The sequence below is a fragment of the Molothrus ater genome, chromosome 20 (genome assembly GCF_012460135.2).
Source record: "Molothrus ater isolate BHLD 08-10-18 breed brown headed cowbird chromosome 20, BPBGC_Mater_1.1, whole genome shotgun sequence".
Taxonomy (NCBI): domain Eukaryota; kingdom Metazoa; phylum Chordata; class Aves; order Passeriformes; family Icteridae; genus Molothrus; species Molothrus ater.
This window is the reverse complement of record NC_050497.2, coordinates 11557280-11581860: the sequence shown is the minus strand read 5'-3', so window position 1 is coordinate 11581860 and position 24581 is coordinate 11557280. Positions and strand designations below refer to the sequence as shown.

The 24581-nt window shown below is 37.7% G+C and overlaps 1 protein-coding gene across 7 annotated transcripts in view; it reads right to left on the bottom strand.

Annotated features, from left to right (window-relative positions):
- Positions 1-24581, bottom strand: part of RALGPS1 (Ral GEF with PH domain and SH3 binding motif 1) — a 76272-nt gene that overhangs the window by 1411 nt on the left and 50280 nt on the right. For 3 of the 7 annotated variants that reach the window (XM_036393664.2, XM_036393663.2, XM_054516916.1), the window contains 10 exons: positions 20665-20732; positions 9457-9583; positions 8745-8896; positions 7486-7537; positions 7150-7230; positions 6151-6277; positions 4996-5088; positions 4716-4821; positions 3298-3389; positions 31-2908 (listed from right to left, as the gene is read on the bottom strand). In XM_036393664.2, the coding sequence (XP_036249557.1) occupies positions 2879-2908; positions 3298-3389; positions 4716-4821; positions 4996-5088; positions 6151-6277; positions 7150-7230; positions 7486-7537; positions 8745-8896; positions 9457-9583; positions 20665-20732 (928 nt within the window). In that variant the 3' untranslated portion in view covers positions 31-2878. The other 4 variants (XM_036393665.2, XM_054516918.1, XM_054516917.1 and 1 more) reach the window with 4 other exon arrangements.

Sequence of the window (24581 nt, the reverse complement as noted above, 5' to 3'; positions counted from 1 at the left end):
AGCTAAAACATTCCTTCTGTACCTCTCCTATTCTTTTTCAGAATATTTTATTGTCAACAGCATACATACCCTGCACATTTTTAAACTTACAACCAAATGCTATTACTGTTGTAGTAAACAAACTTTTTTTACATTAAAGTATTTAATTAGCAAAACAATCATTATTATCAATGTAACAAACTGAAAAATGCAGCAACTTGATACAAGACTGAGGTAACAAAATACTTTGCCAAAAACCTAGATTCCAACACCAGAGTTCTTACAGGTGAGACAGTTCACAAGAATTTTAGAAAGAATCCTTTACACAAATGGCATGCAGTGGACTGCTGGAAAATACAGCCAAAAATAGTGCAACAGCTTCCACACAAAACAAACCAAAATGTTGAAATTGATTCACATTATAGTGTGACAAGTCAGTCTCACTTTGAAAACTAGTTTCTTTGCCTCATTTTAGTGCTATTTGGAAAAACATGCATTTTGGCACTGAATTACATTAAAATTAATTAAATAAATAAATAATGAATAATTAAATAATAAAAAAGAAAAATCAATTAAATAAATTAATACATTAAATAAACTAATAATATTACCTATAGTTATTATATCTTCACAATTCTGAAAATGGCAATTATGTTATAATGCTTACTTTTACATAACTATTGTGGTTGTTGTTCTTTTTGATGGAGGAGAACTTGTATGGTTTGTGATCTTTTTTGTGGAAATGCTGTAACAATCAGTGGTGATAGGCAACCTGTTGTATTTCAATAGCAGCTTTCAATTATCCATAGCAGTACCTGGCTATAGCAAATGGTACCAAATGGCATCATAACACCTCTTATCAGCAGCTAGGAACTGTTTAATACTTAAAGACTAATTCAAAATTGGTGTAAGATGTTTTACTAGTATTCTTTCACTGCCGTCATTATTCTTTCACTGAATTTCTCAATACTCTGCAGCAATTTCACAATTGTGCTATGCGGAAGAGATGGTAAATCTCACTGATGACTAATCACAAAAATCCGCAGGTGTAGAATAATTCAGACTATATCATAGCCTAACAGTCTGAAGTAATTTACTGCTGACAGGATGTTACCACATTCAAAAGCTTCTATACCATCTCTAATGGCGTTCGATGCTCTGCCCTTGCAGATAACCATGTATTTCCTAGTTCAAAGTTGTCTTAAGTTAGCAAAGAAAGAGAAAAACAATACAAATATATTTTTAATTACCACTCTTTTCATAGAGTTCCTCAGTTATCAAATAAATTTTGTCAACTTTACATACACTTTCCCATGTCCCAGGATCTAAATGCGTTTGTTATCAGGAACTGTTTTTCTTGAAAACCTGGTATGTATTAGGCTTTCGGGATTGTAACACCAACTCTTAAAAGAACAATAAATTTACTTTTGACCTTCATTTAAAAAACAGTTGGCTTTTTCTCCTTGTTGTTAGAGAAGTTTCAAAATTAAAATGTAGAAAATCACGGAAGTCCACAGAATACATACTGCTAATGCCAGGGAGCTTGTTCTAGTAGAGGTTCTGTTCACTTAAACTGACTTTCATGGTGTTCCTGGTTTGTAAGTTAGAGGCTGACTTGCCAATTTCTCCTCTACGCAATCTTAGGAAAGTCAGAAGAGGTTTTCTGGTGATTGATGAAGTCGGAATAATGATGCTATATGGCAAAAGAGTTTCAAAAAGAAAAAGTGATGAATTTAACATATGAACAGAAACTGATTCTGACTGCAGGAGTGCCAGGGTACAGCAGGAAGACAGCACAGAGAGCGCTCCTTCGGAGGAAAAGGTCCAGTTACACTTCTTTTGTTGCTCATTTATTCTCTGGATATTGATGTGGAGACTTCTTTGTACTTGCTCCACTGTTGGACAGTCTTTCACTGCCACCACGATTTTATAATAGCAGTACTATCTGCCAGTACTAATGTCCTGAAGTCACAACACATACTGGAACTGAATGGAGCCAAGTTGTCCACAGAAGGACAGAACAGAAACAATGATATGGAGTCATTCTGAGGAGCCAGGACCATGTGATATAAAACACCTGATTACCTGCTTCCCTATGCTAAGGGATTTGAAATGAACAATGTTCATACTGAACCAAAACACCAAATTTATGAGCAACTATGCCATTGGTAAAAGAATGAAAGACAAACTTCAGCACAACATAAATTTAAACAGCCTTAAATCTATTACCAGTGTATTCCTGAGCAAAATAACTGAATGAAAAAGAAGTGCAACTGTCCTATGCCAAAATACATTTTTCCCAAATAGCTCAAATATGAACAGCATATTGTCCAGAGATTTGATAGAAAATTTGAGGCAGCCACATTGCCAAGCAACTCAGTGCACTTAGGTTATAAAAATGTTGTTCCACAATTTTCTATTCTAATTGACACTTTGGAGCAAGTTAACACTGTCAATCATTCTGTGCATTAGAAAGAACTGAAACCCAACATGGGCCAAATATTCTTCAGTCACACAAAGCAGCTTAACAATAAAAAGAACCATTTGAAAAAGAACAGGCAGAAGATATAATGCTCAGTTTGCGGCCAAATATCAGTTCATGCAGTCTCTGACCACAAATAGTTGAGGGCTCTAGAATCCTGCAGGAGTGAGGATTAATCTTCTGTCCGTCTAACTTGTCTGCTTTCACTCAGTGCATGAGACTTTATCTGGTCCTAGGGATAACATTCACTTTCTGCTTTTAAAAGCTGTGTCAGAATCACTTTCAAGTTACATAGGAAAGTGCTGAAATATCTGTGGCTGGCTCATGTCAGGAAAACCATTCTCTTCTTCCTCCTTAGAGAACAATAACCTGTTTCTTCAGTTTGGCACTTGAAGTCGCACCAGGTAGGAGAGGAAATTATTCGAATGACATTAGATTAGCAGGTACCTAGAAGAGATTGTAAATTACTCATAGAATCATTACATTTGGGAAAGATCTCTAAGATCATTGAGTCCATCCTAGTATGGTTGCTTTCATTTTCCATGAGACAGTCCCTTCTAAAGAAGAGATGAGGTTATCTTGCTTGAAGCAACTGAGAGTAGAGGTTATATGCTCCTAGGGTAACCAAACCAATAGCTAGACCTGCACAAAACCTGATTTGATGGGAATTCTCTAATTTTAAATAATCTGTCTTTCTCCCGCTGAAAAAAATGGATCAGCGTACAGAATGAGGAATTATGTCTGTCCCCACAGGAATGTGTGTGCACACAGATTGAAAGAGCTTTTCTAGTAAGGATTTTCTGGAAAATAGGAAAAAGTGGGTAGAAATACCTTACCTGAGGCTTGTTGCTTTTGCACGCGTCATCCAGATGTTTATGCCATAATATTGCATGAAACCTTGAACCAGTCTGAAACTTGTAAACATTGCCTACAACAATAAGAAAATTAAAGACTCAGAATTTACAGACAGACATACAGTTTCAAAGGACTCTGATTTCTGTGCAGAAGCCAAAGTCCGGAATTAAACTCTTAAATTAATTGGCACCTCAAATGCTCAAACATGATGCTGTTAATGTAACAGAACCCATGTGAGCCATGTTACCCAGCAATTCTTGGGTGAAGCAAGTATGAGAACATATGTGGCCTCACAGGCAGAAAGGCTGAATTACAGCCACAGAAAAGACCATGTAGGTCGGTGTGCGGCAAGAAAACAAAGAACGCTTAGAAATAAGAGAACAAAGCCCAATTGGTTAAGAAGAACAAGAACTATTCAGTCAAGGCAGGAGAGATGTAACAAAGTTTCTAAAATGTAACAGTAGTTGTCAGAAAAAATTGTTATACAAGCACTTGATTTAAAGGAAAAAGGCTGACGTGAATACTAGGAATGCAATCCCTTATATTATTGGTTAACAGACGCGTGAACAGTTACCGTATTGGCTATCCAGGCACGTGATATTCTAATCTGATACTGAAAATATTATAAAGCTATATACACTTTTAATAAATGTTTCTGGTTATACCACAACTGGGGACTGTGCATCATCCTGGCTTTCTTCTCAAGGCTTCTGTAAACTTAGTTTTCTTCAATGTCCTACTGCAAATTGTTTCCTGCAATCAAATATTTTGTGCATTTTAGTTAACTCCCAGATGATGCACTTCATAGAGTAGATGGGACTCCATATCCAGCACCAAAGCTGAAAACATGGAAACTGAAGAAAGCCTCAAGAACCTGTAAGCAGCCACTCAAAGTGCAAAATAACTCCAGGATTTTTCTTATCTTTTGAAGTTTAATCAAGGGAAATGAGTTATGGCACTGCAAAATAAATTATTAAAAAGTAATAATTACTTAGCAGACTTATTTTGGTAAATGGTTTGATATTTTAATTGGCCTCAGTGTAAGTCAAGATTTGATATCGACTGATTTTAAGGAAGCTATTCAGAGACTTGTAGATCAATGTATGGAGATACACGGACGGGCTGCAATCTCACATTAGCTGAGGAATTTCTGTGAAATTTACAGTAACTGTCAAAAGAAATGAATCTCTGCAGGCAGCACAGGAGCACCACAGCATATTGTAGAAATACGTTCCATTTAATTTGTACCTTCCCTGGAAAATTCTGTATTGAGATCTCCCTCTTCAGTCTTTTATGAGTGCCACTGCAAGTTCTGTAATCTACAAGCTCATTAATAGATATTAATCTACTTCCTGTCACAGAAATGTAATGCAGACATTGTCCATCTTGCAATATCTACCTTTGTCAGGGTTATTTAGCTGGAAAATATCAGGATGCTCTGGGTCATCAGGCAGTGCCACCATCCAGCCTGCAATGGAGACTTTTTTCCCAGGTGTAGATTTATACTGGAAAAGACAGACAAATCGGTCATAGCTGAGACTGTAGCAGAGATTAACTTTTGACTGTAGAAGTTGTGCAGAAATATGGCTTAGCCTGGAACAGAAAGTACACTTTGGATGCCCTTCCAGATCTACTTATGAGTATTCAATCTTTGGTTTTAGAATAAATGTAAAGCTTACATGTTTCCTTTCAGTGCCTCTTAAAGCTTTTGCTCCGAAGTACAGAAGAGTTGATCCTGAAAGCATGACCCAGTATCTAGTCCATGAGGAGAGCTGAATGAAAAAGGAAAAAAATTAGGAAAAACTCTGCATATCTCTGACATTTCAAAAATTTATTCACATGCAAGTCCAAGTGCTACCAAAGTTAATTTTAGAAGCAAGGAATGGAGATAAAGAGCGTCTCCTGGTGTAAATCAGCTCAGCTACCTAAAGCTTGATGGCTGGCTGTGAATACAAGCCTTCTTTGCTGGGTATCTCATGAAAATATCAGTAATGATTGTTTAGAGAAGAATAGTGTGCAGCCTTCTACTGTACAGATCTTAGACTATTGATTAAAAAAAATTATTGAGTTGACTCTGCAATTGAATTCTTCAGATCTTTTCACTCTGAACTGAACTGGGTTGCATGTGAAATACATCAATCAACCCTTCAGAAAGCAAATAAATTATCAGATACATAGGACTAGAACCATGTGAAACCCTTGAATTCAGGTTAACTATGAATTGCCATGACTTTGGTGCTATGGGGGCTGCCCTGCAGCCTTTCCATTTTAATGCAATATCTCAAAAGCACCAAAATATATTGTAGAAATATATTCAATTGAATTTTTACCCTCCCTTGAAAATTCCGTACTGAAGAGCTCCCTCTTCAGTCTCTTATGAGTGCCACTGCAAGTTCTGTAATCTACAAGCTCATTAATAGATATTAATCTACTTCCTGTCACAGAAATGTAATGCAGACATTGTCCATCTTGCAATATCTGCCTTTGTCAGGCTTATTTAGCTGGAAAGTATCAGGATGCTCTGGGTCACCTGGCAGTGCCACAAGATTTATTTCTGCCCTCACAACACTGCTTGCTAGTTACACAATTGCTTCACTCCTGCTCTGCTGTCACAGCTAGAAACGTGACTCGCAAACTGCTGCATATCAAATGACAAATGACACACAAAGGTTACAAACTTGTTACAACCTGGTTATAACTTTGATCAGAGAATTACAATTGATAAAACCATTATTCTGTGCGGTATCAAGCTGCAGGCTTAACATAATTCTGAAAATTAAACCAGCCACTAATGAATTAGGACCATAGGAATAACTATAATTAGAATTACTTACAGTAGGTTTCTTGCCTTCTTTGAGCAGTGTTTTTCTTCTTAAAGGCCCTTCCATGGTAATGACTCCTGTGGGACCACCTGCTGTGCAGCTGCATGCGCCCGTTGGGCTGGAGAGACAAAGCATTCCTCTATGTATTTGAGCAGAATTAAGATGATAAGTAAGCAATATAATTTAGTAAGGCAGCTGTAATTTATACATTATATTGATAACTTCTACAATGGCTGAAACAAACTAATTTAAACAAAGTAAAATCTGACTGGATTTAAACTGCAACTAAATCACAGTATTTGCAGAATACTGATTCAGGGCCCTATTTTCTTAACTGTTCGAACATATGTCTTCATTTGCCAGCAGCACAGAATTTATCAAGTTCAGGTCAGGTATACATGCAAGGAATGATTTTTATCCCTCAAACGATATAAAATTTTTAGAGTCACCTCTCTTAGATCTGTAAATGGATTGCCTGCTTCTAGAAAGTCCACTTCTTCGTGACTAGCAACATTGTGAGCACCTGCTACATATGGCTTGTGGATGTTCCCTCTCTTACTTGAGGTCCAAGGTCATACCCTTTTACTGAACAAAATCAACACACCACACAGACACAGACAGATATTACGGGTAGCTGTCTGGTAAATCAGGAAACAGATTGTGGGAAGGTATCCTTCTAACATCATCACTTGTAATGGGAGTCAAAGATGGCCTTCATGACAAACCTGCTTCCACAAAGGTTTCATAAAACTCTAAGTAAAGCCTAGTTTTCTGCAAAATGGAAGCCAGACAACATTAGTTAAATCAACAGCTAAACTGAATTTCATCTGAATGGGCCATAACCCTGCTTTACCATTAACAGGAGTTCTTACAAGCAGGAGGGGGAGACTTCGTAAATTGTCATGGTCATATAAGGATATTTGGACCCAAAAGACATTACACTAGGAAAGCGTAAAGACCCAAATTGAATTTTAGCACCATACAATGAAAGAGGCAGACCCGGAACTGTACCTGTAGACACAGCTTCGACTCCGAGGAGAATTCCTGAGTGGTACCCTCCAGTTAGGCCCCAGCGTGGCATATAAACGACCCCTGTTTGTGAATGCAAATATCTGATGAGCAGTATTCTTTAGGGTTTGGTAAATATGACAGAGATAGCCCCTAATCTTTTCAGGTCCAATACCTTTACAGTGCTTTATTTCAAAATGTTTGCCATTTTTTCCTAACTAATCAATAATTTGATAAAAATAACTATTGATTTAGGGCTTACCTATGTTAGGGATCATTTGTGAATTTCTTAGCTAAGTCTGTAGAGTGCTCAGTGAGTGTACATGAAGACTAACTCACCTTTCAAGCCCTGACGGCAGCTCCTCACTAAATTCTGAGCTTTCACTGCTATCTAGAAAGAGAGTAGTACAGAGAAGGAGTAAGAAAACCACCCATGGGAAAATACAAAGCCAATGTATGTGGATCACCAGAATACTCTTTTGTATAGTACTGTGGACACCGCTTACTCAAATAATGTTTTGAAGAAGTGTTTAGAGTTCATGGTAAAATCTTTAGTTGGAAGAGGCTTACATGAGCCTCTCCATTTATAGTATCTCACTCTTAACTCATGTTATTGCTGTGTTTTAATACCATTACTTTTATTTTCATCATGCTTCTACTTCAGAACCTGAGAACTTCAGGTACATAAAATCCAGCTCCTTTGTAAGACAATATTTCTAGCACAATATCCATAAGTCAATTGAAGTTATTAGATATGGTATCACGGTTTATTTTCAAGAAGCAAACACACCTCTAATAGAGGATATGTCAGCTGTTTGCTGCTGCTAGGAATTATTAAAATATATACATATATGATGGTATTCATAACTAAAGTTCCTATCTCTCCTTCAAGCCCATCACCCAATTTTCCCTCCTTTTCTGGCACAGCTATTTAGCTCACAGTTTTAATTTGCCCAGGACTGATCTTCTAATGCTCAGTTTTAACACACTGAGCTGTTCCTGTATTTTCAGAAGCGAAAAAGATCATCTCAGTGTCCAACTCTTGGTCAAGTAATGTGCTATCTTTCACAGTCAATTTCTTATTCTAGAAATTGCCTGAATCTCTTAAAAGGTAGCTTTCTCTTGCTTAGAACACAGATTCTTGATCACTTTTTTGATATTATAATAATTTCTTTATTAATTATAATACCATAATGTGTTCATTTTACGTTTCTTTATAAGTCTTAGAGAGTACTACCAAACAAATCCCCTATCTTCTAAAACATATAGTTAAAATTAAAGCTTTATTTGCGTAAAGGTAGCTTTTAAAATACATATCCACTTCCCCCCTCCCGGTAAAAGCTGACAAACACTTTGTGTCACACACCGAGCATCTACAAAACCAATCTTCTTTCATGCCACTTTTACCAAAAGCATCAGTGGTTAATCAAGGAAAACTGATGTTACATTGACCAGGTAGCAGTTCTGATCTACTTCCATCCATGAAAACAATCAGTCTTTGCAAGGGAACTAATGATCTTCCTAATTTTCTGCTTTCAGATACCTGTGAGTCTGCAGCGCCCTGGGGACAGGAGCAGGGTGTCACTCCCCAGACATACCTACGGAGAGGCCGTTGGCAAGGCGTGTGCTGGGCGCGTGGCCACGCGCGGGACTGTGACACTCCAGGACACTGTCGTCCAGCAGGTGCCGTGGCCGCTCCGTCGGGAAGGTGGCGCTTTTGCTCTCCACGACGCTCAGCTGACACATCATACTGGAACATGGAAGAAGAGAAAAATGCGAAACCCCTCTTATGTCATCTACCAGCAAGCCTTGGCTCACAATATTTCCACTAAGCCTCTGCCTCATCAGCAGGCTATTAAGGAGCAGGCAATTATACGCTACCATGTACTGTACATATGCTCTTTTACTATCAAAATGCGTTTCATATTTTACTTCTCTTTGTCAGTAACAATTATTAAATTTCTGTAGCTGGGAAGTTGTAAATGTTTTGACTTCTCCGTACAAAATGTGAACATCCTTGGTGGCACCAAAAGCAGAAACCTAGAAAAAGGAGACACACCAGGAATCCACAGACCAAAGTGGATAAGCAGCTTTCAAGTATTGCCAGTGCCTGGCGCTAGCAGAGAATAGAGTCAGCAAAAATAACAAAAGTGTCAAGAGAAAACCTGGGGAACACGTACTAGAGCCTGAGACACTTTTGCAATACAAGAAATGGAAAGGACAAATAGTAGCATGTTCTCTGCTACTATCTTAAATTTTTGTGACACATGTAACTAACTGCCTGAGCATGAGACAGCTGGGATTACACACTTGTTTCCTAGGCTGTGACTCTTCCGGTGCCTTGGTACAGGAGGTGTAGGTAGACTTGCTGCAACTGAGGCATCAGGGCATGTGGGTCTCCTGCTGAATTTCATAACTGCTGACATGTCAGATGGACCTAAAAGACAGAGATTATTTAACACCGGACTGATGCAAATCCCAGAAATTTCAATGGCGTGTTTAGGAACTGATTAAAATTCATTTTTACAGATAACCAAATGGCACCATTTCTGAAGCACTGTTTCTTGCCCATTAGGGTGACACCATCCATTTTTGTTAAAAGTTCATCTCCATAATCTTGAACTCCCTGGAGTAATTTTAAAAATAGTTTTTCTCATACTTTTAACAATGAACCACAAAAACTCTCGGCTTCCTTACAACAGCTGGATGTGCCAAAGTGTAATATGCAGAGCCATAAAGTCGGTTTGTACTTCAGGTGTGAACAGGAACGTTCACATGTGTTTTGAATTTTGTTCACAACTTCATGTTGTGAATAAACTGTAAACAATCTGCTCATACTGACTCACAGCTTGAGCATGTAAGAAAAACCAAGGGCTCTTCATATACCTAATGGATGGACAGATGCATTACTTCTCAAACATCTATGAGCTCTAGAGATGTCTCACTGTGATCATTCTTCCTCTCAATTTACAGATTTTATGAGGCCTCACAGAAAACATGGTTTTGTTCCAGCTCCTCGATGCTGTTCACAAAAGGCAGGCAGTGACCTTTGCAATACAGTGGAAAACTGTATTCATCCTCAGTAAATGCCAGGCTCTTCTTGCCTTCACAGCAAACAGCTGAGATTTTACTTTTAAACGCTTAGTTATGGCATTGGTGCTTGTGATGAAAGTGGGAACAGTGGTCATCAAAGTTGCCATCTGCCCCATATCTTTCTCCTTGGGACAGTCCAGGTACTGGAGCAGACAGACTTTCCTCTACATTACAAAAATCCCTTCTTGGAGGTTCAAGCAACCTCAGCTTAGTCAGCTTCTGGACTCTTACCAAAACCACTCATTAGGAGGTTGACACAAGAAGAAACTTTGTGATGTGAAAAGCCATGTACAATCATCATCAGAATCTTTACAAAAGTGTCTGGCATCAAATAAGTAATAAACTGAAACAGAAAAAAAAACAAACCTCAAAACCAATCCAAAACACCAACATTCCACAGCACAGTTTGACAACAGGATGAACATGAACTTTTAGCAGAAATGGTTCTGAGAGACAAAACTTCCCAGGGAAGTGGTCATGGCACCAAGACTGTCAGAGTACAAGGTGAGTCTGGTTATATCACAACACTCTTAGTGATATAATTTAGTTTTACGGAGCCCTGCAAGGAGCAGGAAGTTGGACTCAATGATCCTTAGAAGTCTCTCCTTACTTGAGACATTCTGTTTCTATTTGTTATACAGGCTGCTCTCTCTACCCTGAAGCACCCTGAAGGAAGGTATCATCTTCTTCTGTCTTGAACTGAGGATTCATGAGACACAAGAAGAAATAGGAGAACCAGTAATGAGTTTGTCCCAGTAAGAGGCAAAAAAACCCCCAAATAAACACAAGATGCTTTCCTGCCCATGCTCACTCTGCAATATAGACTTATGTCAAGTTGTAGGAAACAAATAAATTAATTCCAAATTATTTGTCTTTTTATTTCACCATAGCCCAGACTCTGGAATTTCACTGTGAACTGGACTGTAACTAGGAAAAATTGCAAAGGGTTTTCCCTAGCAGTTAGGGGAAAGATTTAATCCACAATATTCTGCACATTTGAGCAAACAGTTCATTATGCTGCTTAATTACTAATGAAGGGAGCCCCAAGACAAGCAAAAAAGACACAACTTCTTTTAGCAATACAGAGAGGAGGGACAAGTTTGTTAGAGGAACCTTCAGTAGTATTATTCATCAGACCATCAATTTAGTAGGAGAACAAAGATAAAGCAGTTCTTAAGCATGCTTTCTGCCTCATTCATATAGTTCATCGGGACAGCATTTTTGCCTGCCCATCTTTGCTACCATCACACAACTGTAAATTTGTGAAACACAACAGTCATAGCATCAGTCACTGGCATATGCAGCTTCAGAGAAGGTCTTATACCTAATGGCCATGTGCAGTTTTAAAAAATGACTTTCAGTCATTACTTCATCCAGAGATTCACCTAAAGACGCACATCTGGGATGTTGGAGAGGGCCCAGTACAATATTCTTGCTGCACATACAACTAAAATTTTGATGCATTTGGGCTGTAACACAACACTGGAAGCTTCTTCCCTAAAACCAAAGCCCTTCATCTTCCATTTCTGCCATGGAGGTGAAGCACAAATTAGGACAAGAAAAAGTATGATTATGAATGCAATTGTGTTGCCTAGTTTAATGTAAAAACTGTATGGATTCATAATTCACCATTAGGTCTGAAAAATCTTATCTGCTGCATTAGTAGCAAGACTATACATTTCACTAAAGTCTTTTACCATGGATTTTCATGACAAATTAAAATTTATGCAGAGACAAAACAAATGCCTTCAGAAGTTTCAGAAATGATTACAAGTTCTTTAGTTTGAAAACCTCCAGTTCTTCTGATGGACTAGGTTCCCAAAAAAGGAGTTTCTGATGCCAGCTCTCAATCTTGATTTACATTAAGTTTTTTTCAAGTCGATGACATTAAGTTCTTTTAAGTTCACTGAATGCTACTGAAGTATTATTTTTAACAAGTTACTGAAACCACAGCCTGTGAAATAGTAGCAATCTTAAAGCACAGCCCTAGAGGATTATCAGTACAGTGCAGTGCTTCTTCACACAGACATTGCGCCACATGTAGAAATAACTGTTAAATTTTGTAACACATAATAGTGTAAAGGTTAAGTTTCTCACAGTGGAGAATCAGAGACCTGAAAGCAGTTTAACTAATTTTGTTCCAAAGCACTGATATGCAACAAAACAAAAGCATGCGACTCCTTCAAAATTACTTTATCAGAAAGAACAGCACAATAACAAGCCCAGTGCTGACACAATCAAGTTATTACAAAATCAAAGCTGGCTGGATTTGACTCCAGGTAGGTTCAAATGTTACTATCAAAACCTACAAAGAGTAAGAGATATTATCCAGCAAGAAATAATAGTTTGAGACTTTTCACTCTACACTCCCTTTTTTTCTCCCTCTCTTTAGGGAGCATGGACTGAAATTTACTCTAATATGATTGCAACATGAAACTATCTAAAGATTAATCATTATAAAGATGATGATTGCTTGATTTAAGTAAGAGCTTTTATTACCTGGACAGCTTTAAACAGAAAAAGTTTGATAAACTGCCACACTCCCCCTGAAACAAATTATGTAGCAGGTCTAAAAGGACTCCACATCTCAGATTATAATATAATACTAGGGAATATTATGAATAATATAAAAATAATTTTAGGGACTAAAATTTCAGTTCACAAAAAATATTGCCAGGCTTAAGGTGTGACATGTCAAGGGTGACAAAGTTTGCGGAAATAGGTGTAAGAGTCTTAGAACTTAAGACAACAGTCCAGCTTGGCTTCCTCGCTATGACATATGGCAATCACAATTGCTTGCATCAGTCCTGTCAAAGAAGGAAATGGACCCAGATTGACAGACCACTGGAGCACACTGCCTAGAGAGAGCTTGTGGAGCTTCCTTCTTTGGAGGTATTCCAGAGCCATCTGACACAGTGCTGGGCCATGTGCTGTAGGATGACCCTACTTGAACAGGGAGCTGGGACTAGATGACCCACTGTGGTCTCTTCCAGCTATGCTGTGATTCTGTGACTTATTCAAATTCCCAGTTAGGTGTCTTCAGTGAAGATCCTGATGGCAGAAAACAGAATGCTTTGTGGGACCAGATGAAAACAGAAATATCATCTGTGCTGGTATTATTATGGCTGGACTGACCATTTTCAACGTAGTTCTGCGTCCTCCTTTTCTCCAAGGCAATAGAAGGAAATCCATACAGTTTAGCTCTGTTAACCCTGTGCTACGGTAATAAGAATCTGAGCTGAAACATCTTTACATAGTCTTTGTATCTGCTCTGCTGCCAAATGCCTATGAAGAAGAATGGTGAAGTTTATAGAGTTCTCTTCAGCTGGCTACACTTAGTTCGGCAAGAAATCTGGGGTGTAGTGAGTGTCAGCACGAGTTATGGGGCACAGAGCAGATGACCTCATTTCTGTAAAGGAGTAAGAGACAAAGAGAGCCCATGTCAAGAAGGATGCCAAAGTGGGTAAGCAGTGAGATACTGATGACAACTGCACAGACCAAGGGATATTTATGGACATACCAGACTGCTGAGCAATTAGCTGGGGAAGTTATGCCTGATACTGCTGATAACAAAATTCCAATACTCAAATTCATTTGGGATTGAGTTATTTTGCCCCTTTTTTCCAGTAAGTGAAGTCATCTGCTACTGCTAACTCTTGTCTTTACTCTTCTGGCTCCACTCCTAGTGCATACTGTTACCATGATTGCTACTCTGTTATTTTGCCTTTCATGGAGACAAAGCACTCTTAGCAGGATTTTCCAGTCAGCTGGCATGAACAAGGGTTAGTTTGGTTTTCATTATTTCTCAGCATCATTTTCAAGATTATGCTGACATGCACAAGAATGATGTATAAAAATATTAAAATGTTATTAAAAATGTGTTTGCATTAGGGAACGTGAGACAACTTCATCAGAGCAAGTCAAATGCTGTTCAGAGATCTGTGGCAAGAACATTTGGAAAAGTTTACACGTATCCCAAAGGATCTCACTGTTTTTTCCTTTGCATAATTTTTCCATGAATAATCCTTCAAATGTTATAAATGAATGTTACTTTTGCAATCCTTCAGTAAAACATGTGAACATTTACAGTCTCCAGAGCTTTTAAAAAAAGCAGTAGGGTGAGGGAGTTACAGTTCACAATTTTTCTCCACTAAAAAGCTATCAATAAACCAGTACTAGATATGCAAACTAAAAACTGAAAATGAGTTGCATATTATATGATGAAGAACTGAGTGATTTTTCAGGAAAGTATAACAGTCTCAACTATTCACTATTTTTTGCTGAGCAGTTAAGAAGTAAAACTTACTAGCTCTGTTTCTAAAAAATAAAGACATTCCAATCTACAGACTCTCTAGTTAAATATCCACTGTAAATTTTTACTGCTCTGTTTCCATTTTAATCAGTATGTGATAATTAAACTTGCAAAGAGAAATACCTACTTACAAAATACACAATCAATAACTTTAGATTAATTTTGTGCACAGAATCAAGAATGACAGGAAAAAAATACACCTAGAATGGTGGCTATTGTAAAAGAGCAGTTTTAATTTTCAGAGTATTGCTTTACAATTCAACAAGACTACTAATGCATACAACATGTAATGTTGTTATGGCTGCTTCTCAGACAAGAGCAAACTAAAAACAAGAATCTGAGTTCTTGACTGAACTTCCCCCTGCTCCTCCAAGCTCCCCAAAAGCTGTCACACACACACTCACACACACACATACTTCTGACTGCACAGTAAGCACACTTGAGTGGATTTCCTTCAAATGCTTCCTGTATAGAAGTGGTATTTTTAATTTTAAGTGACACTTTTATGGAATCACTAATTGTCAGCATTTGTATTACATATTCTGTTACCAGTGGAATGTGCAAACCCCAGACTTACACTTCAGCAAAAACACTGAAGTTTTTGCAGTTGGATCTACAAGGCAGTATATGGGCTTGGGTGACATCAAGATTGGCAATGAAGACATAGCCATTGTGGGAGCATAGCTGCAGGGAAACTAAAGTTTGGGTTCAACCAAATGCATTAACCAATCAATCAAAAAAAAAAACCAAACAACCCCAACTTTTTACAGAAACTATTTCAGGTGACTGCTGTGAAAAGAAGAGTTAAAACCAAAAGACCAAAACCAACTAAACCTCCAAAGAACAAGGCAGAAAAGCCCTTTGTCCTCTGGCTGGTCTGTATTTGTAACATTCCTCAGGATAATAGCTTGGTAGTTAAAATAAGCATCAATGAACTCGGACATTAGACTTGTTTGGTAAGGAGGCACAGAAAGTAATAGAAAGCGAGGAAGTTAAAAACTGAGCCAAATCATTCCCTCCATGGAAAATTCATATTTGTTTTGACAGAATATTCTTCTACAATTTTTGTGAAGCTTTGGTATGTTAAGAAAAAACCCACAGTACACTAATTCCAGCTGGATTTAGTAGTTGATAACATGTGAATCCACTGATTTGTCTGGTATTGATTTGTTTCAAAAATACTCCAGTGAGTTGTAAAAGTTTCTCAGGAAAGTATCACAGAGGAAGAGAATGTAAACCAAAGAGTAAAGTTTTCTGCACAATCTGTAAATTTATGTGAAGAAAACTTAGTTCTCCCATTTCCACCCTAAGTCCTGTGTAAGAAAAGCAGACATGGTGCACATGAAGCAATGACCAAGAACTTGCACAAGGATTAGACAATCCTCATTTCCACAGAATGACTAGCTGCTAAAGCACTTAACACAAACTATTTATTAGTTGCCAAAGCAACCAGTAAAACAAATGGCAAAACTAAATGTCAAACTCAGTGTTTACATGGAAAATGATGGTGTGGGGGGTTTTTTATTATAAAATGCTGTAACTGCTGTAGAGATATCACTAATGTAGTATAGTTAGTTCAGAGGGTTACAAATATGCAAACATCCTCAGTCTTTCTTCCTTCTGTTTCTAGATTTTCATCTCCTATATATCACATACTCTACATCCAATAATTGACCTCTTCTAATTAATTAAAATATATACTCTAAAAGTTTGTTATGAGCTAGCTCTCAAAGCTGAATGGACTTGGCAATATGGGCTGAATTTTACCTGAGTAACAAAGAAGAGATTATACCTGTTTCAGATTAATTATTCCACAGTCCTGGTATGATGGTAACAGAAAACCTCTGGTCTAATTATTTTCCCCTCAAGAATTACACCAAGACCTACTTGAGGGAAAAAACAAAAAGGAAAAAAAAAAAAAAAAAGGCGGGGGGGTGAGGGTCCATCCCTGACTACTGCATAACAAATGACAACAAATGCCCCAAAATAAGGGCTACCCACAGCAGAGGCCTGGCTGTTGCTAACATTTAATGCTAGGTGTTAATTTTAATGAAGGGGTTCATTAAAAATCACAGAATTGTTATGACCAGTCTTTGAGTCACTTAGTATTAGATACAATTTTCTGGATATGGTAATTATTTTACCATTATTTGAACTTTTTATATTGTTTTTCAAGACAGAGTAAATATGCTATATTTCAGAGAATGAGTGAACCACTTTGTATGTTCTGCTTAGCACTGCACCCTGAACTTTTCCAAATAACATGATGAGAAAGAGTATGCATAACAGAACATTTCTCTACCGAGCTACACTTGGGTGTGCAGATTCTGAGGAACTTCAGTTGCTTAGAAGGCTTACATTTACCATATATTGCATTAAATCTTTTCCTTTGTTCTGGGAAATTCTACTGAGTTATACCTTCCAAAACAACCTAACAGCCATACCATAAATGACAAGCACCTTTCAGCTAACACTGCAGGAACAGAGATGTCTTTTACAGCTAATTCAACTAGAAACTGTGAACAGTTAGCATACTATAAGCTCTCCAGATGCATTCTCTCTCTCTCTCTCTCAAACCACAGCAAGGCAGAATGAACAGACTTAAGCTGCTGCCAAGGAAGTTGTGTGAATCACACGGTTCCCGAAAGCATTCAACTTAACTGCTTAAAGCTCTTTCTTAAGTGATACTTGTGAGGGACAAGAATCTGCAGCATTATGGAAGACATTAAATCTTCCTGTGAAAGCACTATTCACAATTATATATGCATTTGGTAATTAAATGAGGCCCTTTTAGCCACTAATATACAAAACATAGCTTGTTGTGAGACAGTCACTTTAATCAGATGCCTGCCTCCTGTTTGAATTTACTGGAAAACTAGTTGGCAAAAGAAGTGGAAAATGGACACATGGTTTTCTCCAGCACTTTGCAAATAGAAATGCTGCAGGACTTAACTGAAAAAAAGAAACCCACAATGTCTCTGGCTACAGTAAACTGTTAATATTTTTTTGAAAGAGAGAAAACTGGGTGGAAGATAAATTTGCAGTGCTGGCAAGTAAAATCAATTTCCATCATCAACACATACAATTATATTTTAGAACACAAAGATGACACTATTCCCTGCACTTAATCCCATTATAGGCTTTGGAATTATTACCAATGATATTGAACTTTTTTTCTGTCTCTGGAAACACATGCTGATCTCTAAGGAGGCAGCATGTCACAGGCAAAACTCAACTAGACCTATTGCTATTAGTAATGTATTAACCTTTGTACTATCGAGACAACTGAACTGATGACTGGCCTTATGGGCTAAGAACCTTTAACTTTAAATCACTATTATCAAACTCCCATGCCTTAAGCTATTAACTGGAACATTAAACTACTGCCCAAAGTACTTTGACATCATCTATCATCATTGTAGCTTACCACCTGCAAAGGACTTACTTCTGACATACAATGTCCAAAGTGGAATTAATTTCAAGGTATAATTTGAATCCAAATAAAATTGACAGCAATATCTGTAAATGTGCTACTTTTAATTCTCCATGTTCAAATATCTCATTACTAATATTTGAGTATTTTTGTTCAGAATTACTCAAAACTAATATATGGCAATACTCCTATTTATTAATGTTGTGAAATAAACAATAAATTGATGCCTTCATGGTTACTTAGATTTCAATTTGAATTTATGCTAACTTACTTAATAAACCTTCTCCTTTCAGAAAAATATATTTTCAGTAAAATGTACTCGATCCCATTTAGTAGCATTTTTCCAGTCACACAGGTGCAGCTCACTGAAAAATTCCTGTGGATATTACAAAATGCCGATGGCATTCATTGTCTAACTGGCAGTAAGTGAGAACTCTCTAGCTGAGCAAGAAATAAATACAGTAGTCCACAAAAGGGTCAAGCTTTCGAAGGAAATACTAACAGAAGAATGGAGCAATAGGAATGACTCAGCACTTGGTTTCTAGTCATCACATTAATTCTCACTCTGAGTAAAACAACCTTAGAGAGCACTTAAGGGCACTGCAGATTCAGAAGGGAAAATTCACCCTCTCCTAATACTACCAGATACTATAGGATCCCGTATTCAATGAAGTAGGTACTGCTGAACATTGTCCCAATCAATTTTTGTGGACTCCAGCTGAGCTCACTGCAGTATCATGCTGTATTCCTTACCTAGATCAGACAAGTTCAAAATTCTTGCTTCCAACTTTGGAACTGTATTTTTAATTGCCTTCCATTAGAGTTCTAATAAGGTCTCAGCCCTTGATTAAGACTTACAGAGTACCGGTGATGATCACATGCCATGCTGCTAGGACTGAAATTATATTCCATAATCATACAAATGAAGTGTTAACATCAAAGTTCAAGACTTGAGCATGCAGACATGAGTACTACAAAGTAAAAGTCAGAGAACAAAAAGAGTTTATTTGTCTGCTTTATAAATGTAAGAAAGACGTAATCAAATGAGAGGCAATGACTTTGTTTCAAGTCTCTAGTATGAAAAATCAAATCCTCACAAAAGCAAAAGAAAATGTGGCATGATGTGGTGGGTTGACTTTCATGGGCTGTCAGTACTGCCCAGCCTTCACAGGACAAGGTGAAGAAAATAAGATACAAAACCTTTGAGGGCTGAGATAAAGGCAAATTAATTTTAAAAAGCACTGTGTGCAGAAGAAAAAGAAATCACAAGAAAAATTTATCATCTACTTCCCATCAGCGGGCAATAAGAAGCCACGGCCTAACCCAAGCATTGTAGCACGTGCTTAGGAAGATAAACATCTTAATAATAAATGCCTCGTCCCCCCTTTCTCTTAGCTTTTATTGATGAGTGTGTCATATGGTATAGAATATCTCTTTGGGCAGCTTAAATCAGCTGTCCTGGCTATGTACTCTCCCAGCCTCTTGCCCATCTCCAGCCCACTGGCCTTTTTGACAGGGTGTTGGGTTTGGAGAGATAGCCTTGATGCAGCGGGCACTGCTTAGCAGAAGCCTGGTAACTTATCAACACCTTTCCAGACACAGATCCCGAGAACAACACTGCGATGGCTCCTGTGGGGAAGTTAACTTCCAAATGCATTTCTGTATGAAGAAAGTGCTCATTATGAGCTACTTTTGAACTCATCTAATAAAAAAGACAAAATATCCTTTATGCAGCAATTAATAATACTGAGCATTAAGCAGGGAAAAGAAAAGCACCTTCCTAAAGAAACTGAAGACCAGGCCAAATGTTTATCTGACTCTGGGAATAGCAATCACAATACTAGGACAAACAAGAGGTTTCCTATAAACAACTGGTCATTTGACAGGAGCCAACATGAAGAGCTGGGAGGCAGAGGAAAAACACATGGGCCTTTTCTTCATTTTATATTTAGCGTCTTCCTTTTTCTTACTCTCATTTACTTTGTCTTTCATTGGTGAGAAGAAAAGACATTTTGAATGCCAGTTAAATTAAATAAATGCATGTCAGCTGTGGTCTGGACTCCTTGGGGTTTCTACATTCACACATGGTTTTACATAATGAGACAGAAAATTGGCCATTCAGGTTCAAGAGATTAAAACAGAACAGCTTTTGAGTTAATAGGTCATATAGCAGGAAGTACATTTCACATAGCCTGATGTTTGTTTAGTCTGGTCACAGCAATAAACAGCAGATTAGCTTTTGTCAACTTATGGATAGTACTCCAGTTTTCCAGATGTTTCTAGAAGCTATTGTTGCTACAAATCTTTTGTCCTCCTGCTGTCCACAATGAAATTGTCTCAAATGTATGTGATCACACAGAAACCTGAAGGAAGAATTTCCTGTGTAATTCACTGCACTGTTTTTTTTTTTGGTATTCCAAGAGGGCTCTTTTTTCTTGACTTATTAAATAATGATGAAAACGCAAGCATTTGTAAAAAAATCCCATATTCTGACACCTGTTCCAACACTGGCAAACACTCTGTGACATCCCTTGAACTGGAACTGCTTTCATACAAGTCAGCAATCTTTCCTGTTGACTCATGCTACTGATGAACCTTCGGGTTTTCCTATATACTTCACTAGAAGATTTCTGTAATTAAAATTATTTCCTTACTCAAATTTTCAAATGATGTTTTATACCTGCAAGATCTTCTTTGGAGGAAACCAGTCGAGGAGAGCTGTTACCTGGCTCAATTCTTAAAGATAATCTGGAAAAACAAGTTTTTAGAGAAATTAACAAAAAAAAAAAAATCTCAATAAAAGTTGAAAGAAATTGAAGAAGTAATTATTTCGGCAGTGCTAACTAGCATTTTACTGTCTTGGAAGTGTAGTTATTTATTCTGTGATGGAACACAACAATTTTTTTTAAGTAAATCACTACCTGTAAGAACCAAGAAAGAAACTGAGGAAAGTCTATGAAAGCAAAGGGGGAATTCATTATTTAATCCTCCCTCTCAGTTCAAAAACATAAGTTCATCCAGTCTTTTGCCTTGGGAAAAAAAAAACCCTCAAAAACTTAGTAATTTATATACAAACCTAACATTTTATTCCCTCTAAACATGAAAGCAAATTTACTGTTACCATGTTGAAATGTGCACACAGAAATATCTATTTTGTTACTGTGAATTACAGAAAAGAAGCTTAATAGAGCAAAGTGACCAACACTTTATAGTAAAAGAAAGTGATTAGAAGAAAGTATTATATGCCACGCTGCCTCACTCCATGTGTTTTATTATGTACTCACTCTTGTGCTCTCAGCATTCCAACAAATCTCCCAATGCACATCACTTCTGCCATTTCTCAAGTTTAGGCAGTCTTAACTAGACATTCATGGGTCCTTTGCTCTGTACCAGTCTGACAAAAAGGTATGAAGGACTACAATGTTAAGTAAACTTTAATGGACTAGGCATAAATCCAAAGAAAATAACTGCTGTCATTGCCCAGCAGTGAACACACACACGAGCTGGAAAGCTTCAGCACCTTGCTGTGCACCCCAAGGAAAGGCTTTCTGACTTCATTAAAAACATGCAAAGGGGTGGAGGGAGAAACCTATGACAGCATTTCAAAATATCATGTATGGCTCAGCCATCACTTTCCTTACTACTCTTTATTGGGAATACCTTTCAGTTCCTTCTCTACAATATTCCAACATTGTCAAGTACGTTTTAGTGTGAAGTCAGGTAACAAAGCTACAGTCCTTTCCATGTTTTCGAATTTCTATTCTTCTGACAGTACTAGGTTCTTTTAACTACCCAAAGTAATGTATTTCAAGTAGGTAATGAATCATTCCTTTCCAGACTACTTTTCTTTCTGTCCACTTGATTTCTGTGACCAGGAATCAGTAACATAACTCTCCTAGAAAGTTACAATAATACAAGTCAGTGCAAGATTCAAATGTTGATCACATGGGAATTTCTTTCAGTATGGAAAAAAGACAAAAGAACTTAACGAAGTCCTTAATGAAGATTTAAGGCAAGTGCATTCTTACACTTTCTTTAGTGACAAAAGTGAGATCAACTTCCATGCAACTACTTGCACTATATTATTTCTCTCTCTTTCTGCCTAAAATTATTCTTGTGAGGAAGAAAAGAGGAACTTAACAGCAGGAAGAAAAACCTAACACCTTTATGTTTTTAACAAGGTTTTAGGAAGAGCTATGCTATGATTACACCATTTAGAAAGCATGTGTGTTTTGTGCTGCACTTAGGAATTCACCAACAGAGCAACAAATGACTCTTCAGTGCTATCAAGTAAGATTACATCACTCTCCGCTGGTCATCTCCCCAGAATATGGGAAGCTAGATAATGTTGGTTATCTGTTTGGTTATGTTAAACTGCACTCTGAATCTTAGCCCTTTCTAAGTCTCTGACAGTTTGGACATCGACTTCCATGATGCCAGAATTCTGCAATGTTTCCAGAAAAACTAGAATGCAATTTATCTGTTTTCAACTTATGAAAATACAGATGTATTAAAAGAAGAACAAATAAATGCAAGCCTAAATGTATTTTGGTAAATAGAAAATACTCATGTTGACACGTTATATTTAAAAGAAATTGTTGAGAAAAGGGAATATATTCTGACAATGAGATGTCATTCCTGAGTCACCTTCTCCTTTATTCCCCCTCTCCTCCAGAAGGCTGGAAGCAATCAAAAACATTCTTTATTTCCAAGAAGAGATACTGACAGTCAGTACAGTTTCCATCAGTCCTGGCTTGTTTGCCACCACCTAAATTCAATTTTGCAATTCCTCTGACACTCCATTTTCCATGGAGCAGCACAAGTTCCACACATGCACACACATGCTCAGTGTTTCCCAAAGAGGACCCTGGAGCCAGAATCTGGTGTGGCCCCTGAGAGGCTTAGTGTGTTATTTTCAATAGATCAGTGCATACTTTGAGATCTGATGTGCTTACCACCAACATGCATCATCCATATCCTCACACACCTAATGACATTCTCACAGCTGAATGTTCAATGTCAATCACTAGTATTACTTTAAATAAAAAACTACCCTGGTTCCAGCATGCCTAATAAACCACTCATAAGGCATAAAGACACTCTGTTTCATGTTGGCCCCTGTGTAACATCAGAAATTCATCTCAGAAGTCACTATTCTGTGATATTCATCCAATATCACAGTAGTATTAGGATTTTTTTGTTTGTTTGTTTCAGAAATCCTTTTCAAAAAAACAAATCTTTGTTTTACCATGGTTAGGAAGCCTAGTTTTAGTGCATGGTCTAATTGCTGACATATGAAATTTCAACATTCCAAAATTATACTGCAAGAGTTCAGCTAAGAGACACATGAGGATAAATCCTAGATATCAGCCTCAGAAACTGCCCACAAAAGCTGAAACTTCAAAACTGAGGAGTTAGTATGAATAATCTAAGGTCAAACAAAAATTGAAAGTAAAATCTCTAGGAAAAAAATCAGCATAGAGATTTGCTGAATTAACAAATACCAATCTACCATCGGAAATTAAGACAAAGCTTCTACAGGAACATGTGCAGAAGAGTATGTGAAGGCTTTGTTCTTGGATTGTAGAAAGATCACCGAACAATTTCTGTTTTTTTTAAGCCTGATACTCAAAATATTTTCTGGAACATGTTAGGGCAGGTATGCTCTGGAAAGTAAGATGGATGGACCTCTATTTCAACCTAGTTTTAAATAACACTCTGCTACTGGGCCATACAGCTCATTTTAGAGTAACCTTCCTAGCAAGCAGCAAAAGAGGAACCTAACATAATGCAGAAAATAAAATAGGGAGTCAGTCTTGAACACAGTCATTTCTCATGGAAGTATGCTCTCCAGTACAGGATGGAACTATTGCTAGGACAGTACAGCCACTGTTACTCAATTTTTCTTGTATCAAGAAAGTAAATTAAGACAAAGAATAGTCTTTCACAGAAGTTTAGCTGCTCCATCTTATTAATCTTTGCTGAAACAAGGATGATATTAGTTGCATCAAAGCAGTCCAGTCCTCAAAGTTGTCCTTTAGGGCATTTCTGACCGTTATTTGCATACCGAACAAGATGGGTCTGGCATATCTGGAACATTCTGGGCTGCCTGTCTAGCAGTAGGTCCTATGACAGTAGGTCAAGCAACTGTAGGTTGCTGGGAGCTTCTGCTGGAAGGATACTGTCCCCAAGTATCCCCCAATATTCTCCTGCTGCTGCAGAGGCTGCAGCCCATGGCTTGGACAGGTGCATTCTTCACTGAGAAACACCTAGTTGGATGACTTGGACCCAGAGAGTGGTAGGGAAAGGTGCCACATCCAGTTGGGGCCAGTCCCTAATGGGGGTTCCCCATGGCTCAGTTTTGTGCACAGTCCTATTTAATATCATTGTTGATGATCTGGACAAGAAGATTGAGTCCACTCTTGGTAAGCTCAGTAAGCTGGGTGGGAGTGTTGATGTGCTGGAGTGTAGGAATTCTCTGCAGAAGGATCTGGACAGGCCTGGATTCATGGGCTGAGATCAGTGATGTGAGGTTCAACAAGACAAAGTCCTGGTTCCTGCAATTCAGTTACAACAACGCCATGCATTGCTACAGGA